At 50.4% G+C, this 18,112-nt stretch overlaps 1 protein-coding gene across 6 annotated transcripts in view; it reads left to right on the top strand.

Moving 5' to 3' along the window:
- NSD1 (nuclear receptor binding SET domain protein 1) overlaps positions 1 to 16,487 on the top strand; it is a 133,706-nt gene extending 117,219 nt beyond the window's left edge. For 5 of the 6 annotated variants that reach the window (XM_050962909.1, XM_050962911.1, XM_050962912.1 and 2 more), the window contains one exon: positions 3,148 to 16,487. In XM_050962909.1, coding sequence (XP_050818866.1) covers positions 3,148 to 4,817 — 1,670 coding nt within the window. In that variant the 3' untranslated portion in view covers positions 4,818 to 16,487. The remainder of the gene's footprint in view (positions 1 to 3,147) is intronic. The other variant, XM_050962910.1, reaches the window with a different exon arrangement.
- The last annotated feature ends 1,625 nt before the right edge of the window (positions 16,488 to 18,112 follow it).

Here is an 18,112-nt window from a genome sequence, read left to right as displayed (position 1 = left end):
AAATAAAACAAAAGCTGATACAGGTTTTAATTGATAAAGAATTAAAAGACAGGAATATAATTAATACAAGTCAATGTGGTTTTATGAAAATAGGTCTTATCAAACAAACCTGATTTCATTCTTTAACGAGATACAAGTTTGGTTGATAAAGGTAACTGCCTAGATTTAAAATACACTTTTGTGAGGTGTTTGACTTAGTACCTGTAAGCGAGTCCACTCACCCCAGGCACCCCCTCAGGACCAGATACGGTATTGCAGCTCTCCCACAGGGCTCGTGCCCCCTGCCAGTGGTCACCAGTGCTGGAGTAGTAACTCAGTCCGCCCACTGGGTCACCGTCTTAAATCCACTCCTTCTGGTGCCACACTTGTCCAAACTAAGGCTTCCCAAACATGTCTGAAAGGCAAAAACCAATTATCCTGCCCTCTATGGCTCTGTTCTTCAACCTGTCTTCGAGGTTCAGCCTGCAGCCCCCTTTGCTGGGGCTGGTAAGGGAACCTAGTGCCTCCCTTGACTCTGGGCTCTGGCCCAGGGCCCTGTACTCTCCTTTTCCCATGTTGCAGTTTTCCTTCAGCCATTTCCTACCTTGCCTCTTTACTTCCTCTCTGGGGCTCTCAGTCTCTTCCCTGTTTTGATCGGGTCTGTCCCAGGCCTCCTAGCCTGGCGATCCTGTGTCCCCACTTTGAGCTTCCTTTCCAGCACTGACTGGCCTTCTGACTCAGGGCCCCACAGAGACCACTTTTCTCCTTGCAGGCTCTTTCCTCAACTGGGCCCTGTCAGCTTTTTGTATACAGGAAATCCCCTGGGCCCTTATGGGTGGGGTTTGTCCTGTTACCAGGTTGGCGTAGCCCCAGGCTCTCCATCCCAAGGGCAAGCCATCCTATTACAGGACCACTTGATGTTCAGGTTTTGAAAATGGGCACTTTACAATAGCAATACAGCACAGATTACATGGCTTCAGAACTGGCTAACTGACAGAGTTCAAAGTAACCATAAATGGAGAATCATCACTGAGTGCAGGTGTTTTAATGGGCTGTAGGGGCTGGTACTAGGCCCAACGCTATTCAACATTTTGATCTGTGATCTGGAAGTAAATATAAAATCACTTCTGATAAAATTTGCAGGTGACACAGAGACTGGCACAGTGGTAAATAGTGATGAGGGCAGGGAGTCAGACAGAAGGATCTGGATTGCTTGGTAAGCAGGCCCATTCAATCAAAATGGGTTTTTATATAGCCAAATGCAACATTATACATCTAGGGACAAGGAATGCAGGCCATCGCCACCGAGTGGGGCACCTGTGATTCTGAAAAGGTTTTAGGCACTCACAGTGAGCAAGCAGCTCAGCGTGAGCTCCCAGGACAATGCTGTGAAAAACCAACCAGTGCAATCCTGGGATGTGTAAGCAGCAGTAGTGCATAGGAGGCAGCAGCTAATTTCACCTCTATATATGGCCTCGCTGAGAAGATACTGGGAATACTGTGTCCATGTTTTTAAAAGAATGTTAGAAAATTGAAAAGGCTCAGAAAAGAGCCACAAATATGATTTGAGAGCTGGAGAAGATGCCTTAACTCTCTCCTCATACAGAGCTCAATTGCTTAGACTATTAAAAAGAAGACTGAGGCCTCGTCCAGACTAGGGGAGGAAAATCGATCTTAGATATGCAACTTCAGCTACGTGAATAACGTAGCTGAAGTCGAATACCTAAGATCGAATTACTCACCGTCCTCATGGCGCGGGATCGATGTCCACGGCTCTCCGTGTCGATTCCGGAACTCCGTTCGGGTTGATGGAGTTCCGGAATCGATGTAAGCGCGCTCGGGGATCGATACATCGCGTCTAGACTAGACGCGATATATCGATCCCCGAGCAATCGATTTTAACCCGCCGATACGGCGGGTAGTCTGGACGTGGGCTGAGAGATGACTTGGTTATGGAGTATAAGTACCTTCACAGGTAAAAGATTGGCTACTACATGGCACTGTAATCTAAAGGAAGAACTAATGGTGGGTGGCTGAAACCAGCCATATTCAATGAGAAATTAGGCCCCAGTTTTGACTGTGAGGGTGATTAACCGGTGGGACAAACTCCTGGGGGACGTGGTGGATATTCCGTCTCTTGATGGCTTCAGAGCCAGGCTGGTGCCTTTCTGGAAGATGCTTTAGCCAGACACAAGTGGCTGGATTCCATACAGGGGTAGCAGTGTAAAATGCCATGGTGTGTGGTACGCAGGAGGTCAGACCAGGTGATCTAATGGTCCCTTCTGGGCTTAGATTCTATGGATCTGTAAACGAAAGGCTTTTGGTAGCCAGTGACAACAAGTGCAGTGTGTGCCCGGCTCGGGAGCACTACGGGTTGAATCCACAGAAAGGCCTGCAATTGACTCAGCTGCACAAGTGGGGGTGATTGTTCTTCTCCAGGATGGTTCTGATACTAGCAGTGAATGAAACTCCAGACTGCTTCTGTAAAGAACTATTGTCCTGTGCCCACAAGGGTAGACAAGAGAAACTCAGGGCTTGTCTATATTACCTGCTGGATCAGTGGGCAACGATCAGTCCAGTGATCGATCTAGTCTAGACGCGATAAATCGCGCCAAGTGCTCTCCTGTCAACTCCGGTACTCCACCAGAACGAGCAGCGTGAGCGGAGTCAACAGAAGAGCATCAGCTATCGGCTTACCGCCGTGAAGACATGGCAGTAAGTAGATCTAAGTACGTCGACTTCAGCTACGCTATTCATGTAGCTGAAGTTGCGTATCTTAGATCAACCCTGCATGGTAGTGTAGACAAGCCCTTAGTTCCTTGTCTTCCAGCGTCTTCCCTCACATCAGTGTGAAGGGAGGAAGTTGCCCTCAAATTCATTCAGCCCTAGTTGAAACTGGAAACTTCTGGAACCTTTCAGTAGGGGGGTTAGCTCGAAAGCAGAACTTTCCTTGCATTAGCCCTGTGCTACGGGGAGTCTGGGTTTCCTTCTGTGCTTGGTGTAATGGTTGCAAGGCAACTGGTGCAGGAGCAGAGAAGGGGAATTTCTGGCACTGTTTTAGTGACAGCCATTACAAGCAGGTCTCCCCGACCCTGGGCCATAGCTTTCCAACTGGGTAGCTTTGTTACATTCCCTCCTAAGATACCTTTTCTTCTGTTTGTGCTGCAGGGAAGTGGGAGTGCCCTTGGCATCAGTGTGATGTGTGTGGCAAAGAAGCAGCTTCCTTCTGTGAGATGTGTCCCAGCTCCTTCTGCAAGCAGCACCGGGAGGGCATGCTCTTTATCTCCAAATTGGATGGACGCTTATCATGCACAGAGCATGATCCCTGCGGACCCAACCCTCTAGAGCCAGGGGAAATTCGTGAGTATGTGCCTCCCACAGTCCCGCCGGCTAACCGTCAAAACACTCAGCCCTCTGACCACCAGCCTGCAGTCCTGGGCCTCACGCATTCCCCTTCTGACAGGCTGCCTCTGGCTGTGGCCCTGCGGCTGCAGCCGTCGGACAAGCCCTGCTCCGCTGTGGCCCTGCGGCTGCAGCCGTCGGAAAAGCCCTGCTCCGCCGTGGCTCTGCGGCTGCAGCCGTCGGACAAGCCCTGCTCCGCCGTGGCTCTGCGGCTGCAGCCGTCGGACAAGCCCTGCTCCGCCATGGCTCTGCGGCTGCAGCCGTCGGACAAGCCCTGCTCTGCCCTGGCTCTGCGGCTGCAGCCGTCGGACAAGCCCTGCTCTGCCCTGGCTCTGCGGCTGCAGCCGTCGGACAAGCCCTGCTCTGCCCTGGCTCTGCGGCTGCAGCCATCGGACAAACCCTGCTCCGCTGTGGCCTTGAGGCTGCAGCCATCGGACAAGACCTGCTCTACCGTGGCCCTGAGGCTGCACCCATCAGACAAGCCTGCTGCTGCCATGGCCCTGAGGTTACAGTCAGATAAACAACCCACCATTGTATCTCTGAGGCTTCAGCAGTCGGACAAGCCTCTTGCCACCACCACAGGCCAGCAGCCTCTGCGCTCAGATGAGTCTCCTTCCACTGTTGGAGCTCCATCGCCTCCTCCCGCAGATGAGTCTCCAACCAAGGGCCTGCATCCTCTTCCCTTGGACGAGTCCCCCGCTGCTACCCAGGCTCAGTGGCCTCAGCTGTTGGACGAGTCTCCCGCCCTCGCTAGGGTCCCACGGCCTCAGCTGATGGACAAGTCTCCCATCAAGGGCCCGCAGCCCCTGCTGTCAGATGAGGCTCCCGCCGCCGGGGCCCTGCAGCGTCAGGCGTTGGACAGGCCTTCCGCAGCTCCAGGGCTGCTGTTGTCTGAGAAAGCACTAAGGCCCGGGGATCAGAATGCTCAGCCAAAAGAGAGGGGAGCCACAGCGGTGGAGCGAACTTGTTTACCTGAGGAGCAGACCCCTCGGCTTGCAGGGAAGGCAGTGACACACATGGTACAGGCACCTTGGCCCATGGAGAAATTGCAGACATATGAGCCACCCCACTGGCCCACTGTGGAAGCACTGATGCCTGCAGAGCAGTCCCCTCGCACCACAGAGAAATTACAGACAGCTGAGCCGCCGACTCAGGCTGACCGGGAAGTGGCATCAGCACCCACAGAGCAGAGACCTTGGACAGCAGAGAGGTTACGTACATTTGAACAGACCCCCCGGCCTGCCAGAGAAGCACCAGTGCCCCCAGAACAGGCTTCATGGCTTGCCAGGAACATTCAGACATTTGAGCAGATCCCTTGGCTCTCTGGAAAAGCACAGACACCCCTGGGGCAGGCCCCTTTGCCTGAGCAAAACATAGTGCTAGTCCGTAACCAGGATTCTCCCAGTCAGGAATTGGCTGAATCGAAACCGAAGTGAAGTCAGTGAATGAGGCAGGCAGGTTGCAGTCGGTTTGTTTGGGGAGAGGGATTTTCTTTGTTTTGTTTGTTCACGTCCCTGAGCGCAGCCTCGAGCCCAGGCGCTGTCATGACATAAGCAAGGACGTTTACCTAAACCGGAATATGGCCCAGCCACAGAAAGTGAGCATCAGCGACCTTTTCCTCTTCCTTTTAGAAACGGTAACGTTGAAATAAAGAGTCCACTCCGGATAAAATCTCTAATTCCATTGAAATGGTCACGTTACTGATCTAACGCGTCTGCATGCGAGGTCTGCATCCACAAGGGGTTTCCAAAACAGCTAAATGGCCTTGAGGAAGCAATTTTCTTTCTCTTAACTGTTCTTAATGGAAGCAGAACAACTAGTCTGAACTGGGATCTCAGATGTTTCAAATGATTAAATGGTGCACAGAGTAATTGGACACATGTCTTTGCTAGACTCTGAAGAGGGGAAGGGATTTAGCACTTGTGCTGCCCAATTCTCCTTCCCCACAGGGTTTTCCTTTGCAAGTGTTTGCCTGAGTATGCACATTGGTATTTGTCACCAGTGCAAGGCTCACCAAAACACAGGTGCTGTTGTAAAATGGCGGAGTCCTGTGGACTTAGTGGAGGGGCCTGCTCCTGCCAGACTGTACAGTTCATTCCAATGTGAGCAAGAGGACTGCTCCTGCGCAGGCCCTGTGATTGGGGGTGGGGGGAGAAGGTTTCTGAAGATACCGTCTGCCAGGATTCTCACTCTTGGATCTTAGCTCTGTAACGTGGGACAGGCGGAATTTCCACTGCACATACAAAGCTGTGAGCTCTGGAGGCAGCTGTAGCAGGGTGGAGCATGAGTAAGGCCCCTACTGGATGCCGAGCACTGCCTTTGACAGGGTAGAGATGCTGCCCTCTGAACGCTCCAGGCAGTTCCTTCTCCACCTTGGTTGTTACCATGAACTAGCAAACTAAATAGTCTCTTCCTCCCCCATCACAACCACATGCTTAGGAGTCCTGTTTGCAGAGTGGCTGGTAGCCTAGCAGAGTGAATTCTGTGGAATTCACTCCATAGTGCAGAGTCAAGAAGCTACTTCAGAAGGCATGCTGTATCCAGAATGGAAAACCATGTCAACACCCTTCCCCTTGGTTAGCCTCTGTATTTCCAACCAAAAATCCCCACAGGAGACTTGAATTACCTGGACTATGTTGAAGTGTCTGTGTGTCAGAAAACCAGCCCCTCAAGGTAATAGTTCTCACACTGGAACACAATGGCTCTAGCACCTGGCTGGCCTCTCTCTCCTCTCTCTCTCTCCCTCCCCCCCTTTTCCACTAATGGTAGCTATGCCTGGTGACTTGCCAGGCTGGTATTTTGAGTAGACCTGATGGGGGCAGTGACCTTGCCTGCCTGCTAAGGCAGAAATACTCTCTGCTGTGGCATTGATATGGTAGAATTACAGGCAGGGACTTAGGCAGTGACGCTTGTGACCTGCGAAGGAGTAGCCGGGCAGTCTGCGTAAGTGCTGCCTACAGTCAATGCAGTGTGCTATGCCATCGGGAAGCACTGTCTGATCAGTACTGTCTCCCAACTCATTACCTACGTGGCACGCCTGAGCTCCACTGACCTGGGCAGCAGGAGTCCAGCTTCAGCCTGTGTCCCCCATTGTTTCAGAGCGAGCGGTAGGTCTCTCCCCAGAGGGGGAGAGCCTTAGTTCTATACTAGCCTCTTTCCTCTGACTCAGGAACAGATCAGGGCTGGCGTTCAGCTCGCATGTTCTCACTGCTCTGAGAGAGCAATAATTAGCTTTGCGGGTTTCTGTGATAGGGAGAGAGATCTCTGTAACAAGGCAAATCCTGCTCCATTCTCCTTTCCAAACTCAGCTCCCCAAGAGAGTGTCCCCTCTGGGCAGTGCTGTCGTGTGTCTCTTCTCCAGTCTGAATCGTGTCAGACCCCTCAGTGTAGCTCGTGACTTGGAGAAGCTTTATGGCTTATGGAATCATAGTGTGTGTGCTGTTTTTCCGTGAAGACCTGCAGGTTGGTCCCTGATCTCTGCTGAGCTGGGGGAGATGCAAGCAGCTATTGTTTTGCATGACTCCTGCACAAGGGGAATCAGTATGTCTCCTCAGAGCCATTGAGAGAGGATAAACTAAGGGCATTTTATTAAGTTTTTAAAATAAAAACAAAATTACAAAAAAAAAACGGTAATGAGGTTCCGTATGTTAAGTATTTATCATGTGTGAGAAGGAAAATAAATCTCTAATTGACATTGATAGCCCTTCCCATGAGCTGGACTTCGTCATGTAGATTGTGTGAGTAGAGTGTCCTCTGTGCCAGCCGCCCAGCCAGAGGAGCTAGAACAAGAAAAGACATCTGCACTGCTTTGTCCAACTCTGTTTTGCAATGTCATGTGTTACCTAGTTATTTGTTTCATGAAAAATAAACTGTGAATATTTTTGGTGCAGGCTATTTTAAGTCTTTACAATGGAGAAGTTCTCAGTGAGCGCAGGTTTGAAGAATCATTCTCATAAATCATGTGTTTAAATCTAGGGTGAGGTTCACAGCAGCAGAATCCCTCCAGCACTCTTAGCAGTTATTTAGGAGCTCCCATTTGAATAGTGAAAGTAGATTGAGACATTGCATGACATTTTAAGCCCACAGCCTTACACCACTCACTTGACTACACCACTATTTCTCTTCTCTTCTCCCTCCAGACCTTTTCTGTACAGATCCAGTTTTCCAGTCCACCCATCTTCCAACTGACACGTTTCACAGAGCTGACTTTAGAATAGCTGTGCACCTGCTTGGGTAAATACGAATCTGCACTGGGAAATATCACTTACAGGCAGTGTTTGTGTCAGTTTAGAAGTTAATACAAATAAACACTCTTACACCGAGAGAGATAGGAGAAGTGAAGAAACCAGGAAGCAGTTGTTCTGTATCAGGTGGAAGGGACTGTGCAGTTAGTGGGATCTTCCTCTCTGCATGGGGCTGAATTCCCGGGGAGCGGGATGTGCCCCGGCCCCTCGCTAGCGAGCTGCAGAGCGCTGAAGAACCGTGGCTGGGTGGCCACTTCTGTGTTATCCCAGGCTAGAGGAGGGATGGGAACATCTCTGTAAGTTAATATGATGGAGAAGAAATTAACAGCTTTATGTCCGAACGCTGTTGGCAACCTCGGCAAACAGGCCACGGCCTGAAGGGATCTCTGAGACAGAATGCTCTCTTGCCTCTACATGCGATCCCTGAGACATGCTCTGCTGGAACCAAGGCTGCTTCTATCTGGGGAGGACTAAAGTGACTTCAGCCTCAGGGTCAGACTGGCACACTGTCTGCCAGGTAAATCTACATGAAAGGAAACAAAATTGAATTCCACTGTTTGAGATTGTGGCAGCCAGCTGCATCTGCTGACTTGGATGCCAGAGGAGACATTTGTATTGGGGCTGTTTAAATGCCATTTATTTCCATTGCTACCTTTTAGAATTCGCATCAGTAATTCAAGTCACTGGATTCTTTATATAGAAAATAGCGTTGCAAACATGTTAGTGCTCATGTAGGATAGTAGAGAGAGAAACAGTCAGAGAGAAACACTGAGCTCTACCAAGATCAAATGATTTAATGGAGAAAGAGAGACTCAGGGTGCATCTACACTAGAGCCATCAGTACCAGATAGAGGGGCTGTCGCACAGGTAAGGTGGAGTTAAGATTTGGACTTACAGCAGGAATTCACAATCATTGTTGAGGACAAACACATTCTACATAACAAAGAGGCATCAGACATTTTTCCCCCCAAATTGTCTCAGCTGAGGTGTTGCTGCAAGAGGTGGCTCCTGAGTAGATCTAGTGCAAGGGGCAGTTTTTGGAAAGAAGAGTTTCAGGTTAAGAGACGTGTTTTCTGTCTGTTCGTAACTGAAAGTTTCCCCTTTGAGAGATGCTGAAGAAGGTTCATAGAAACCCTCCAGTAAAAGCCCTCTTGCAAAATAGCTGCAGGCTCCCATTGTTCTCCAAGGGACTGAGGTCATTAGCTGCCTTTAGCAAGATGGTCATCACCTCTACTCATCTGCTCCTCTCAGTCCCCTGACTGCATAGAGCCATTGCCTCCCATGAGGACTTCACCTGTGGCCTCGGTGCCACTCAGAGTGATGGCAGCGGTGATGAGGAGGCCAGTGGGCGAGTGTGCCTGTTTGGAAGGGCAACCTTTGGTGAGCTTCTCTGTAGGATAAGATGCTGTGCACCAGCCTCTTGCTGCTGGAGAAAACACTCGGTTCATCTTTGTGGTCTGGCCCTGGGGTGCACATGTTCCAAGCATTCAGGACCAGAAATGCTTCAATAGCCGTGTCCGTTGGTCCATATCTGTGCTCTGCTATGAACTGAGGGCATATAAGTGACAGTGCAGATCAACTGCCTCTCCAGTTCCTTGCTACCGCTCGCATTTTGGGACAGGCCCTCTTGTCTTTGTTAGTCTCTTAGCCTCAGTAAACATTAAACATGGTTTTAATGGTTTATTGGTTATGTGGCTCCTTTAATTAGTTAGCTAGGGCTTTTCAAGTAGTTGTTAGTGGGGGCATGAGGTTCCCTCCACTTTATTCCCCCTACGTCAAAGGCATTTGCGCCCAAGACCCCAGGTCTCAAGCACTGTGTTGCATGCCAAGTCTTCCTGTTGACCAGTGCTCACAAGACCTGTCTCTGCTGCCTCCGGGAATCTCACATCCCATCGAAGTGTGAGATCTGCTTCTCCTTCCTCTCCCCCTTGTGCTGGGCAGTCCCGGCAGCTCAGACTCCGCAGGCACTGATGGAGCTCTCCAGCAGACCTGAGGATGCATGAAGAGGGTAGAGAAAGACACACTCCTCAGAAGACTGACAAGTCCTCTCATAAGTCGTCAAAGAAGGGGATGCTGAGTGAGAATCCAGCCCTCGGGGCTGAGTGAGAATCCAAGCCCCGGACCAGGGGCACCCAGAGTTCACAGGGAGCAAGAGCCAGCACTGGCGGTACCAGGAGATTCCAGCGCTCTGAAACCCACTTCAAAGCACTCTCTCTATAAATGAGGCCATCTTCGGCCTGCTGAAAACCTTTGGCACAATCCAGCTACCTTCCATGCTGTTCCAGATAAAGAAAAGCTTGTAACCGGGTCATCTCTGCAGGCATCCCTGAATGCAGTGAACATGGCTTCCTGCTCTGTGGCTGCCTCGATCATGAGATGGGCATCATGGCTGCAGGCGTCAGGTCTCCCTGAGGAGATTCAAGCCACTCTAGAAGATCTATCATTTGGGGGCATGTGATGGTTTGGATCACAGAACCCCCTTGGGAGCTGCCACCCGATGTGCCATGACTACCTCTGCTCCTGCTTTCCCTGCCAGCTCAGGACTCCAGCACCCTGTCTTGCTGAGCCAGACGTCTCTCAGTAAGTCTGGTCATCGTGGGGACAGTCGAGAGCCTCGCACCTCCAGTGCTTGTCTGTCCAGTCTCCCCACTCCTTTTGGTGGCCATCTAACCTGTTTTCTTCTGATATTGCAACATTTAACTTCTGACAGATGGCCCTTTGGCATCATCTCAGCCAGCTACACAATCCAGTCCCTGTCCCTTCTGCAAAATCCCCATCCTCATCCCTCTTCAGGGTCCCCTCTCACCAGGCGCTCTTCAGACAGAAGTGGAATCCCCAATCCAACTAGAAGCAACAGAACTGGTACCTGCTCAATGCCAGGGAAAGGGCTTTTACTCCAGATACTTCCTGATTCCCAAAAGGAAGAGGGGCAGGGACCCATCCTGGACTCTGGCAGCTGCCGTTCAGCAGTCCAGATGATGACCATGGATTTAAAGGATGCCTTTTCACGTACATGCAGACAGGAAACTCCTGCGTTCCATGGTGGGGTCAGAGCACTTCCAGTACCTGGTGCCCCCCGGGGCCTTTTGGCAGCTTTTACGAAAGTCCTGACAGGAGTGCAGCGCACCTACACCATCACTGCTACCACACACATCCCTGTCTAGGTGACTGGCTCCTCAAGGGATGATGGTATCAGGCAGTGCATACAGCATTCGCTGCCTTGCTTGACCTGTGCCTCTCCTTGGCACTTGAGGTAAACCCAAGAAAGTCCATTTAACACCCATGACTGCAGAATTTATTGGAGCTGTTCTTGACTTGCTTGCACCCAGAATTTACTTACCACAGGACAGATTCCTAACAATGAGAGACCTCAGTATCCAACTTCTAAGTCATCAGACAGTCTGGTCCTAGGCCTTGTGGTGACACGCACCTACACCCATCCCCAGGCTTCCCCACTGCAGTCTCCAGGCTTGGCTGAGGAAAGTCAACGCAAGGACTCCTCAGACAAGAGAGTCGCCCTTCCTTCCAGCATTCGGGTATCTCTCGCCTGTTAGGAAAAGGGAGTCGGTATTTGTGGGGATTCCCTTTGCTCCCACCCCACTGCCAAAGACACTTGTGACAGATGCAGCCTGACTTGGCTGGGGGCCCACCTGCGTGACTACACAGATCAGAGTTCCTGGACTTAGCAAGAGTTCACATGCCACATCAACCTGCTCAAGCTTTGGGCCGTCCACAAAGCATGCATACAAGTCCTCCCCTTTATCTGAGCCACTCTGTCCAGGTCCGATCAGACAACATGACCACTCTTTGCTATATTAACAAGGTCTGCATCATTCGGCAGGGAGGCTGTCCAGCGTGGAGCTGGTGCATCCAGCATCAGCTCATCCTCTCTGCAGTGCACCTACTGGGGAGAATGAGAACTCCTTAGCGGACAGCCTCGGCAGGCGTTCTCACGCAGACCATGAAGGGGAGCTCCACTTGATCCAGTGGGGATCCCCATTTTGTGACTTCTTGGCAACCCAGGACAACAGGAAGTACTTGATTTATTGCTTTTGCTATACATTTGCCTACAGCCATTTCTGGACCTACTGTCACAGAATAGGGACAGGACCACCCATCCAAACCCATATTTCTTCATCTGACAGCCTGTTTTTTGGATGGGCAACAGACTTAGAGAGATCCTACTCAAAGATCCATGCTTCTCAGTAGCAGGAAACTCTCTATAAGGAAGTGTTACACTGCTGAGTGGAAGCAGCTCTCCGTGTGGTGTCAAAGGCACAGTTTGCCTCCAGAGGAGTCTGGCATTCCTCTTGTCTTGGACTGTCTCCTCTCCTGGAAGTCAGCAGTGCTGTCCATCATTTCATTAAGGGTTTATTTAGAGCTGTCGATGCCTTTCATCCTCAGTAGAGGACTGATCTGTTCTCACCCATCCCACAAGAATCAGGTTCTTAAAAGGCACTATCAGAATTTTCCCACGGTGCCTCTGTCCTGGGACCTGAACTTGGTCCATTTCCAACTCATGAAACCACTGTTTGAACCCTGAGCCTCCACCTCAGTCCTGCTCTTTGGAGGTAACCATCCTTAAAGCTGTTACCTTGGCCAGGAGAATGGGTGAGTTTGGGCCCAGTGGCAGACCTGCCTGATCCTGTCATTCACAGAGACAGTGTCCTTGAGATAGTATCCCAGGTTCCAGCTGACTTCCACTGTAACCAGCCGTTCACCTGCCTATGTATTACCTGGATTTTCACAGGAATAGTGAGGGCAGGAAGCTGCTCTCTGGATGCTGGATAGCTCGGTTGTTTTGTCGGGATGGGACAAGGCCCTGCAGGAGATCTCCACGGCTGTATGTCCAAAGCTGTGAGGATGAAAGGAGAAGCAATATCTTCTCCAAGACACTCAGAATGGATTTCCAGCTGCATCCTTTTCTGCTCTGAGAGGGCGGGAACCCCTCCTCTCCAGGCTGTCAGGGCTCATTCGACCAGCGCACAAGCTGCCGCAGTGGCATCCTGCCAAGGGACCCCTCTGAAGTTTGTAGAGTGGTGACTTGGCGCTCCGGTCACGTGTTCACAGGACACTAGTCACTGAATCAGGCCTCAGCTGAGGATGCTTCCTTCGACTCAGCCATTCTGTGAGCTGTGTGCAGAACTCGTCTTGCCCTGGCCACCTGCCTGGGACTCACTCACAGTGAGTAGCCATTGGGACCAAAAGGGAAGGTTCTTTCTTCTGTGTGGTTGCTGCAGACCCAGCCTCGTCCTCCAGCTTTGGATCCTCACAGGATTCATGGTAGAGTAGGAACTGGAGAGGCCGTCGGTCCATGCAACCCCTTATCCCCTTGGTTCACAGCACAAGGAGACGCAGGGCATGTGAGTGGTCCAACAGACACCCCTATTGAAGAATGTCCAGTCCTGGGCTCCCAGAGCACATGTGCATCCACAGTGAATACCTGCTGGGACATCTCGAAGCTCTCCTGTTACTATAAGTAACCTTCCTTTATGAAGAATAACTGCAAAATAATGGCGCTTAATAGTAATGAGGTCTTTTCAAAACCTACCTGTTGCACCAAATCTATCCAGCAGGGAGAAATGGGGGCGTGTGTTTGCACCGGGAAATATGGAGGGAAGGGGTAGGGGGCATTGCACTGCTCTGATGATGAAAAACAATGGCAAATGCAGCTTAATTATCCACCTCGGCACTGCTCCCAAGTGCAGAAAGCAGCCAGTGCACTGGTGAATCCGGACATAAAAATTACAATTTTAAAAGATGGTTAAGGCTCATGCTACGTATCTTCAGATCATTAAAAATATCCCTTGGTAGCTGTTGCTTTGTGAGTTTTGTTTACTGATCACATATGAAAACTTTAGTAGTTAAAAAGAAAACAAATCCACAGAGAAAAACGTATGATGGAGTTAAGGTAGAGAATACATATTAGTAAATTAGGGTCAAATATACAGGGATGTTGTGATTAATTTTAAACAAGCATTATTAAACCCAGGGAATTTGAAGTTAATGTTAAACAGAAAAGAAATACAGCATGGTAAGATGAGACTATGCACAGTTAAATTGTGTAAACAACTTTAACTCATCCCTGTAAAGGCAGAAATGAAAAATGAGGAAAAGACTCTGTCTGGAAAAGTCAGTTCAGTTTAATCGGAGATCACAGGCACCGATGAGCATCAATCCTAACTGAATGGTTCTTGGCTGACATCCCTACGGGGCGGAGGCAGGGTTGTTTGGGAATCTGAACTGTGCATTTCAATACCTTAACGTGTTTGGATTTCTGTTAAATTTAACCTTAACTCTCAATGTACATCTCTCAACTATACAGTGCCCTGAATTACAGCATCATACTGAGCCTTACACCATGGGAACTAGCTGCTAGCTGGGAACGTTACAGCAGACTTGCCATGATCCTGAGCCACTCGTGCAGACATCGGTTCTGAACAGCTGCTCAGCACATGGTGTCAGTTGCCTGAGGCTTGTCTACAATAGTACGTCTCCTTGCTAGTACTGCACCATTGGAAGCAGCTGTTGGGATCCAGTTACTAACTTGTCCAATGTAACAGGCCTCCCTGCTCATTGGGTTCTTGTGCCCTTGGAGAAGGGACGGATCTAGAGGAGATTATCAATAGTTGTTCCTTCACTTTCCCGTTACCTTCAGCAGGAGCTTTGCATGGAGCAAGCTAGCTGGGCTCCTGGCGACCAGGTAATAAAGTGAAAGCAGATTCCTTCCTTTAGAGATGTCCTGATGTGATGTTCTCAGTGAAGCCAGCCAGACCCCTCTGCCATCTTGGCAGCAGAGTGATATGCTGCACCGTGGGCTAGAGGAGTGGCTCTGGGAGGCTGGCCCGGGAGTACTCGATCTACCTCTTGGGGAAATCTCGACAAACGAATAGTGCTATGTCCTGTTGCTAGGGAACGTTGTAATCTTACATTTGCCCTTGGCTAAATACTTGGGCTCTCGTGGTGCTATTGTACAGAGGTTGGCTGCTCAGCACAGCCAGGCTAAGTTCATGTCCCCCAGCCCTGCGGCTGCAGTTCCTTTGCAAGCTGAATCCTTCCTTCTCTGGTAGCGGGGCTGGGCTTTTGTTAGAGTGGCTGAAACAGACAGGACAGGGCTCACAGGAACACCCACATTGTTCTGATGTTATCCAGATCTGAGCCGCCTTCAAACCAGACCAAGGGGCCAGTGAGTCTGTGTTTAAAAAAGAAAAAAAAGACCTATGCATGGGCTGGGACTTGCATGTTCTTCTGTGTTACCGTAGGGGACTGAGCTGGCTTCAGTTTTATGATGTTTCAGAACCATTGACCTAGAGGAACTGGATTTTGGACCTTTATGCTGGGAACCTGTAAAGCAAACTGAACAGTCAGCATGCTCTGTTGGTGTCTGCAGGGAGGATAAAGGATTGGAGCGAAGTCAGTTAAGCTACTTGCAGACCCATATGATACAGGAGTTTGAGAACCAATCAGTCAGACACAGGAGAATGGAATTAGAGCATTAGCAAGATCACTGCTTTGAGATGGGCAGGGGCTAATGGTGCTGAAAGCTCTGTATTTTCTAACAAGCAGTTAGTGTGTTAGCAAGTGAGAGATGCTCCCGGAGCAATGGTAGAGCAGCTTGGCAGCAGAGGCCTGGCCTTGCATACACTTGGCACTCTGCCCCCTGATCTGCCATTGTTAGGACAGTGGGAGCCTGGTGTAAAGTGCACACAGCTACCCCTGCCCACTGGGCTAGCCCCCATGCCATGGCAGAACTGGGGGTGGAAAGTTGTGCTCAGCCTCAGGGTTGGCCCTTTCCTGTTGCACTGGTTCTCCTGAACACTGCACTAGGCTTGTATCAGTCCAGTAGCTCCTTCCCCCCCCTGCCTGCAGTGTGTGCCCCAGGACTGAACAGGTGTCAGAGCCTACAGGGAAATTCTCTTCTGAGCCCTCCCCACCGTTCAGGAACTGGAGCAAGATGTGCCTCTGCAGGGCTTTTGTGTGCTGTGACCAAGGGAGGGGTTCCCCCTCCTTGCCCAGAGGAATAAATGATGAAATGAGGGATTGATCAGGTTTGTAAGAAGCTGCTTAAAAGTACAGGGGAGAAATGTATGTAAAAAGCGAAGCAGCTCTCCTCCATGTGGGGCACTGCCAGCCTTCTGTGCTTAAAGTACACTCCTCTTCCTTCGCTGCAGGAACTAAGAGGTTAGGACTAACGCCACAAGGTCATGCAGCAGAGAGGGGGGCTGTAGAGGCAAATTGCTCCAGTGTGATTAGTGCTAACGATCTGAATGAAGAATGCGTGTGATAGCGTTCCTACTTGAACGTCATGTCAGGCCTCAAACACACTGGCTGCCCTGGAGTTGGAGAGATGGACAGCGTGCAGGGCCCATGCTGTAGCAAAACTTCTACTGAAGTAACTGAGAACAGTGCCTGAGTAACAACTGCAGGAAGGAGTTGCCAAGTATCACTGTGGTCTGCCATGACTGTGCCAGTGCTTTATTTGTGTGTGCACGCAGGGAGCAAGTGGATGGTGGATGAACACAGCACATGGGAGTTTGTGAAAGATTGTCTAATGTAATGGTGTTACACAGAACTCGCCTGGTCTCCCCTGCCCCACGTCCTGTGCAAAGAACAGGCAATGGCGCGAGAGAGGCGTATATATTTACAGTATATATCTATTATTTTTAGAAGAGGGAGAAGGGGAGTGTCTCGGACCATTGATTAATTTCACTTTGCTCCCCTTAGAATGTTGGCTGTGTATGTGAAACTTATGATAATGAAAAGAGGGTTGGCCTTCTCCAGGTGCTCCCAGAACATGTACTGTAATTCTTTGTATATAGAAGAAAACAATTACTGTAAAGTAAAGTTTAACTTTACTCTTGACTTCGTCGTGTGTGTTTTGTCTCCCTGAGGTCGGGCAGGTGCTGGTTAACAAGCAGCATGAGATTCTACCTGTAGTCTCTCTGCAGTGACGGCTTGCGAGCTGGTGAGTGATGTACATCTCCTCCGTGGATGAGTTTCATCCAGTCTCACCCAGGGAGGTTGGCTCAGCTACCGGACTCTCCTGGCTGGTGACACGTTGCTGTGAAGAAATTAGCCGCCCTCCCTCCCCCCCCCCCAGCTTAGAGCACGGCTCTAGAGATAGTTATTGCTCCCCCGGTAGGGCAAGCTGCCCATTCAGGGGAAGGTGACGGTAGGCTCATTCTAACATGGTTATTTCTATAGTGCCCAATGGCAGAGTCTCTGCCTCCAAGTTTACATGGCAAATGAGCTGAACCGAAAAGCAGAATTGAGTGAGTTTGAGTGACGTTAATGCCACCATTGGAGTTTTCATTTTTTTAATCTAATGATTTGGAGTCCAGAAAATTGGAGGCACTGAATCTCTGTTGTGCATCCTGTTGCCTCCTCTGCAGGAGGTTCTGGGGTGAGTGGAAGTTACCTTGGGATGACCTGGCAGCCGTTCAGGCACCCCTTGTGATGGGCTAGCCTCTAGCTCAGATACTTACAGCCAGTCATTGCTACGGGTATCTGGCCTGCAGCAAAAAGCTCAGGGGTCTAGGCTAGGCTTGCAGCAGCTTCTCTTGGCTGGGATGGATCGGACAGAGGCAAGGTACAATAGTACAGGCAGGAACAAGGTTTAAGAGCTCGGGCTGGATGCTAGATTTCCATTCCAAGAGAAGCCAAAGGCTCCAACTCCAGCAGCAGCTGCCCACTGAAGTGTTTGAGTGGGAGAGAGCAGATGCGGAGAAATCTCTTCTGCCTCTCCAAAAGAATGCACAGCAGCCTGGGGAGAAACAGCACAACATCCAGGTCTTTGGGGCCAAGACCACCAGGAAGAGGCTGCCAGTGCACAAAAAAATCGGCTACACCAGCACTTCCTGGTGCTCACAGGAAGAAATGTTCATAGTGGTGTCTGCAGCCGTTCACGTGTCTGAGAAGACAGCTCAGGTTGGTACTGAGAACACCGTTACCCATTTGGCGGGGTGGCCGTGCTGCAGTGTTTACAAAGCAGCATCGTGGGAGGGTATATTGGCCTTTTTCTGGAAGATTGGCTGATCAAGAACAGTGCTGGGTATGTGGAAAAGAATTGAGATCCTGGGGTGTGCGCTGAAGGAAGCATGGACCGCTGTAATCTCCCCACTTGCTCCCCAGAGCCAAGAAGCGGGCAGAGGTCCCTGTGGCTAGGGGGAGCCATCAAAGGTTTGAATAGGCTCACAAGCTTCAGCGTGCCTTCAGCTAAGGGCCTGTCCTGGAAATCAGTCAAGAACGTCTTATCTGTGGTACTGGAGAAGAAACAGGCAGAGCTTGGGATAAATGAGGTGACCTGATCCTATCTCTAGCTTTGCTTCAACCCCAGAGCTTTGTGCCTGAGCTCATTTTATTCTCCAGTGCACTTACCCAGTGAGAAACTGAGAGCCAGTTCCTAGAGGCACCAGCCAGGCTCACCTACAAGTGCAGAGGTGCCAGGACTCGAGGAGGTTAGTGAGGCACGACGGTAACGCACAGAG

This window comes from Gopherus flavomarginatus, chromosome 7 (assembly GCF_025201925.1).
Source record: "Gopherus flavomarginatus isolate rGopFla2 chromosome 7, rGopFla2.mat.asm, whole genome shotgun sequence".
NCBI classification, from domain to species: domain Eukaryota; kingdom Metazoa; phylum Chordata; order Testudines; family Testudinidae; genus Gopherus; species Gopherus flavomarginatus.
The sequence above is the reverse complement of the archived record's forward strand: the minus strand, read 5'-3'. Positions and strand labels throughout refer to the sequence as shown.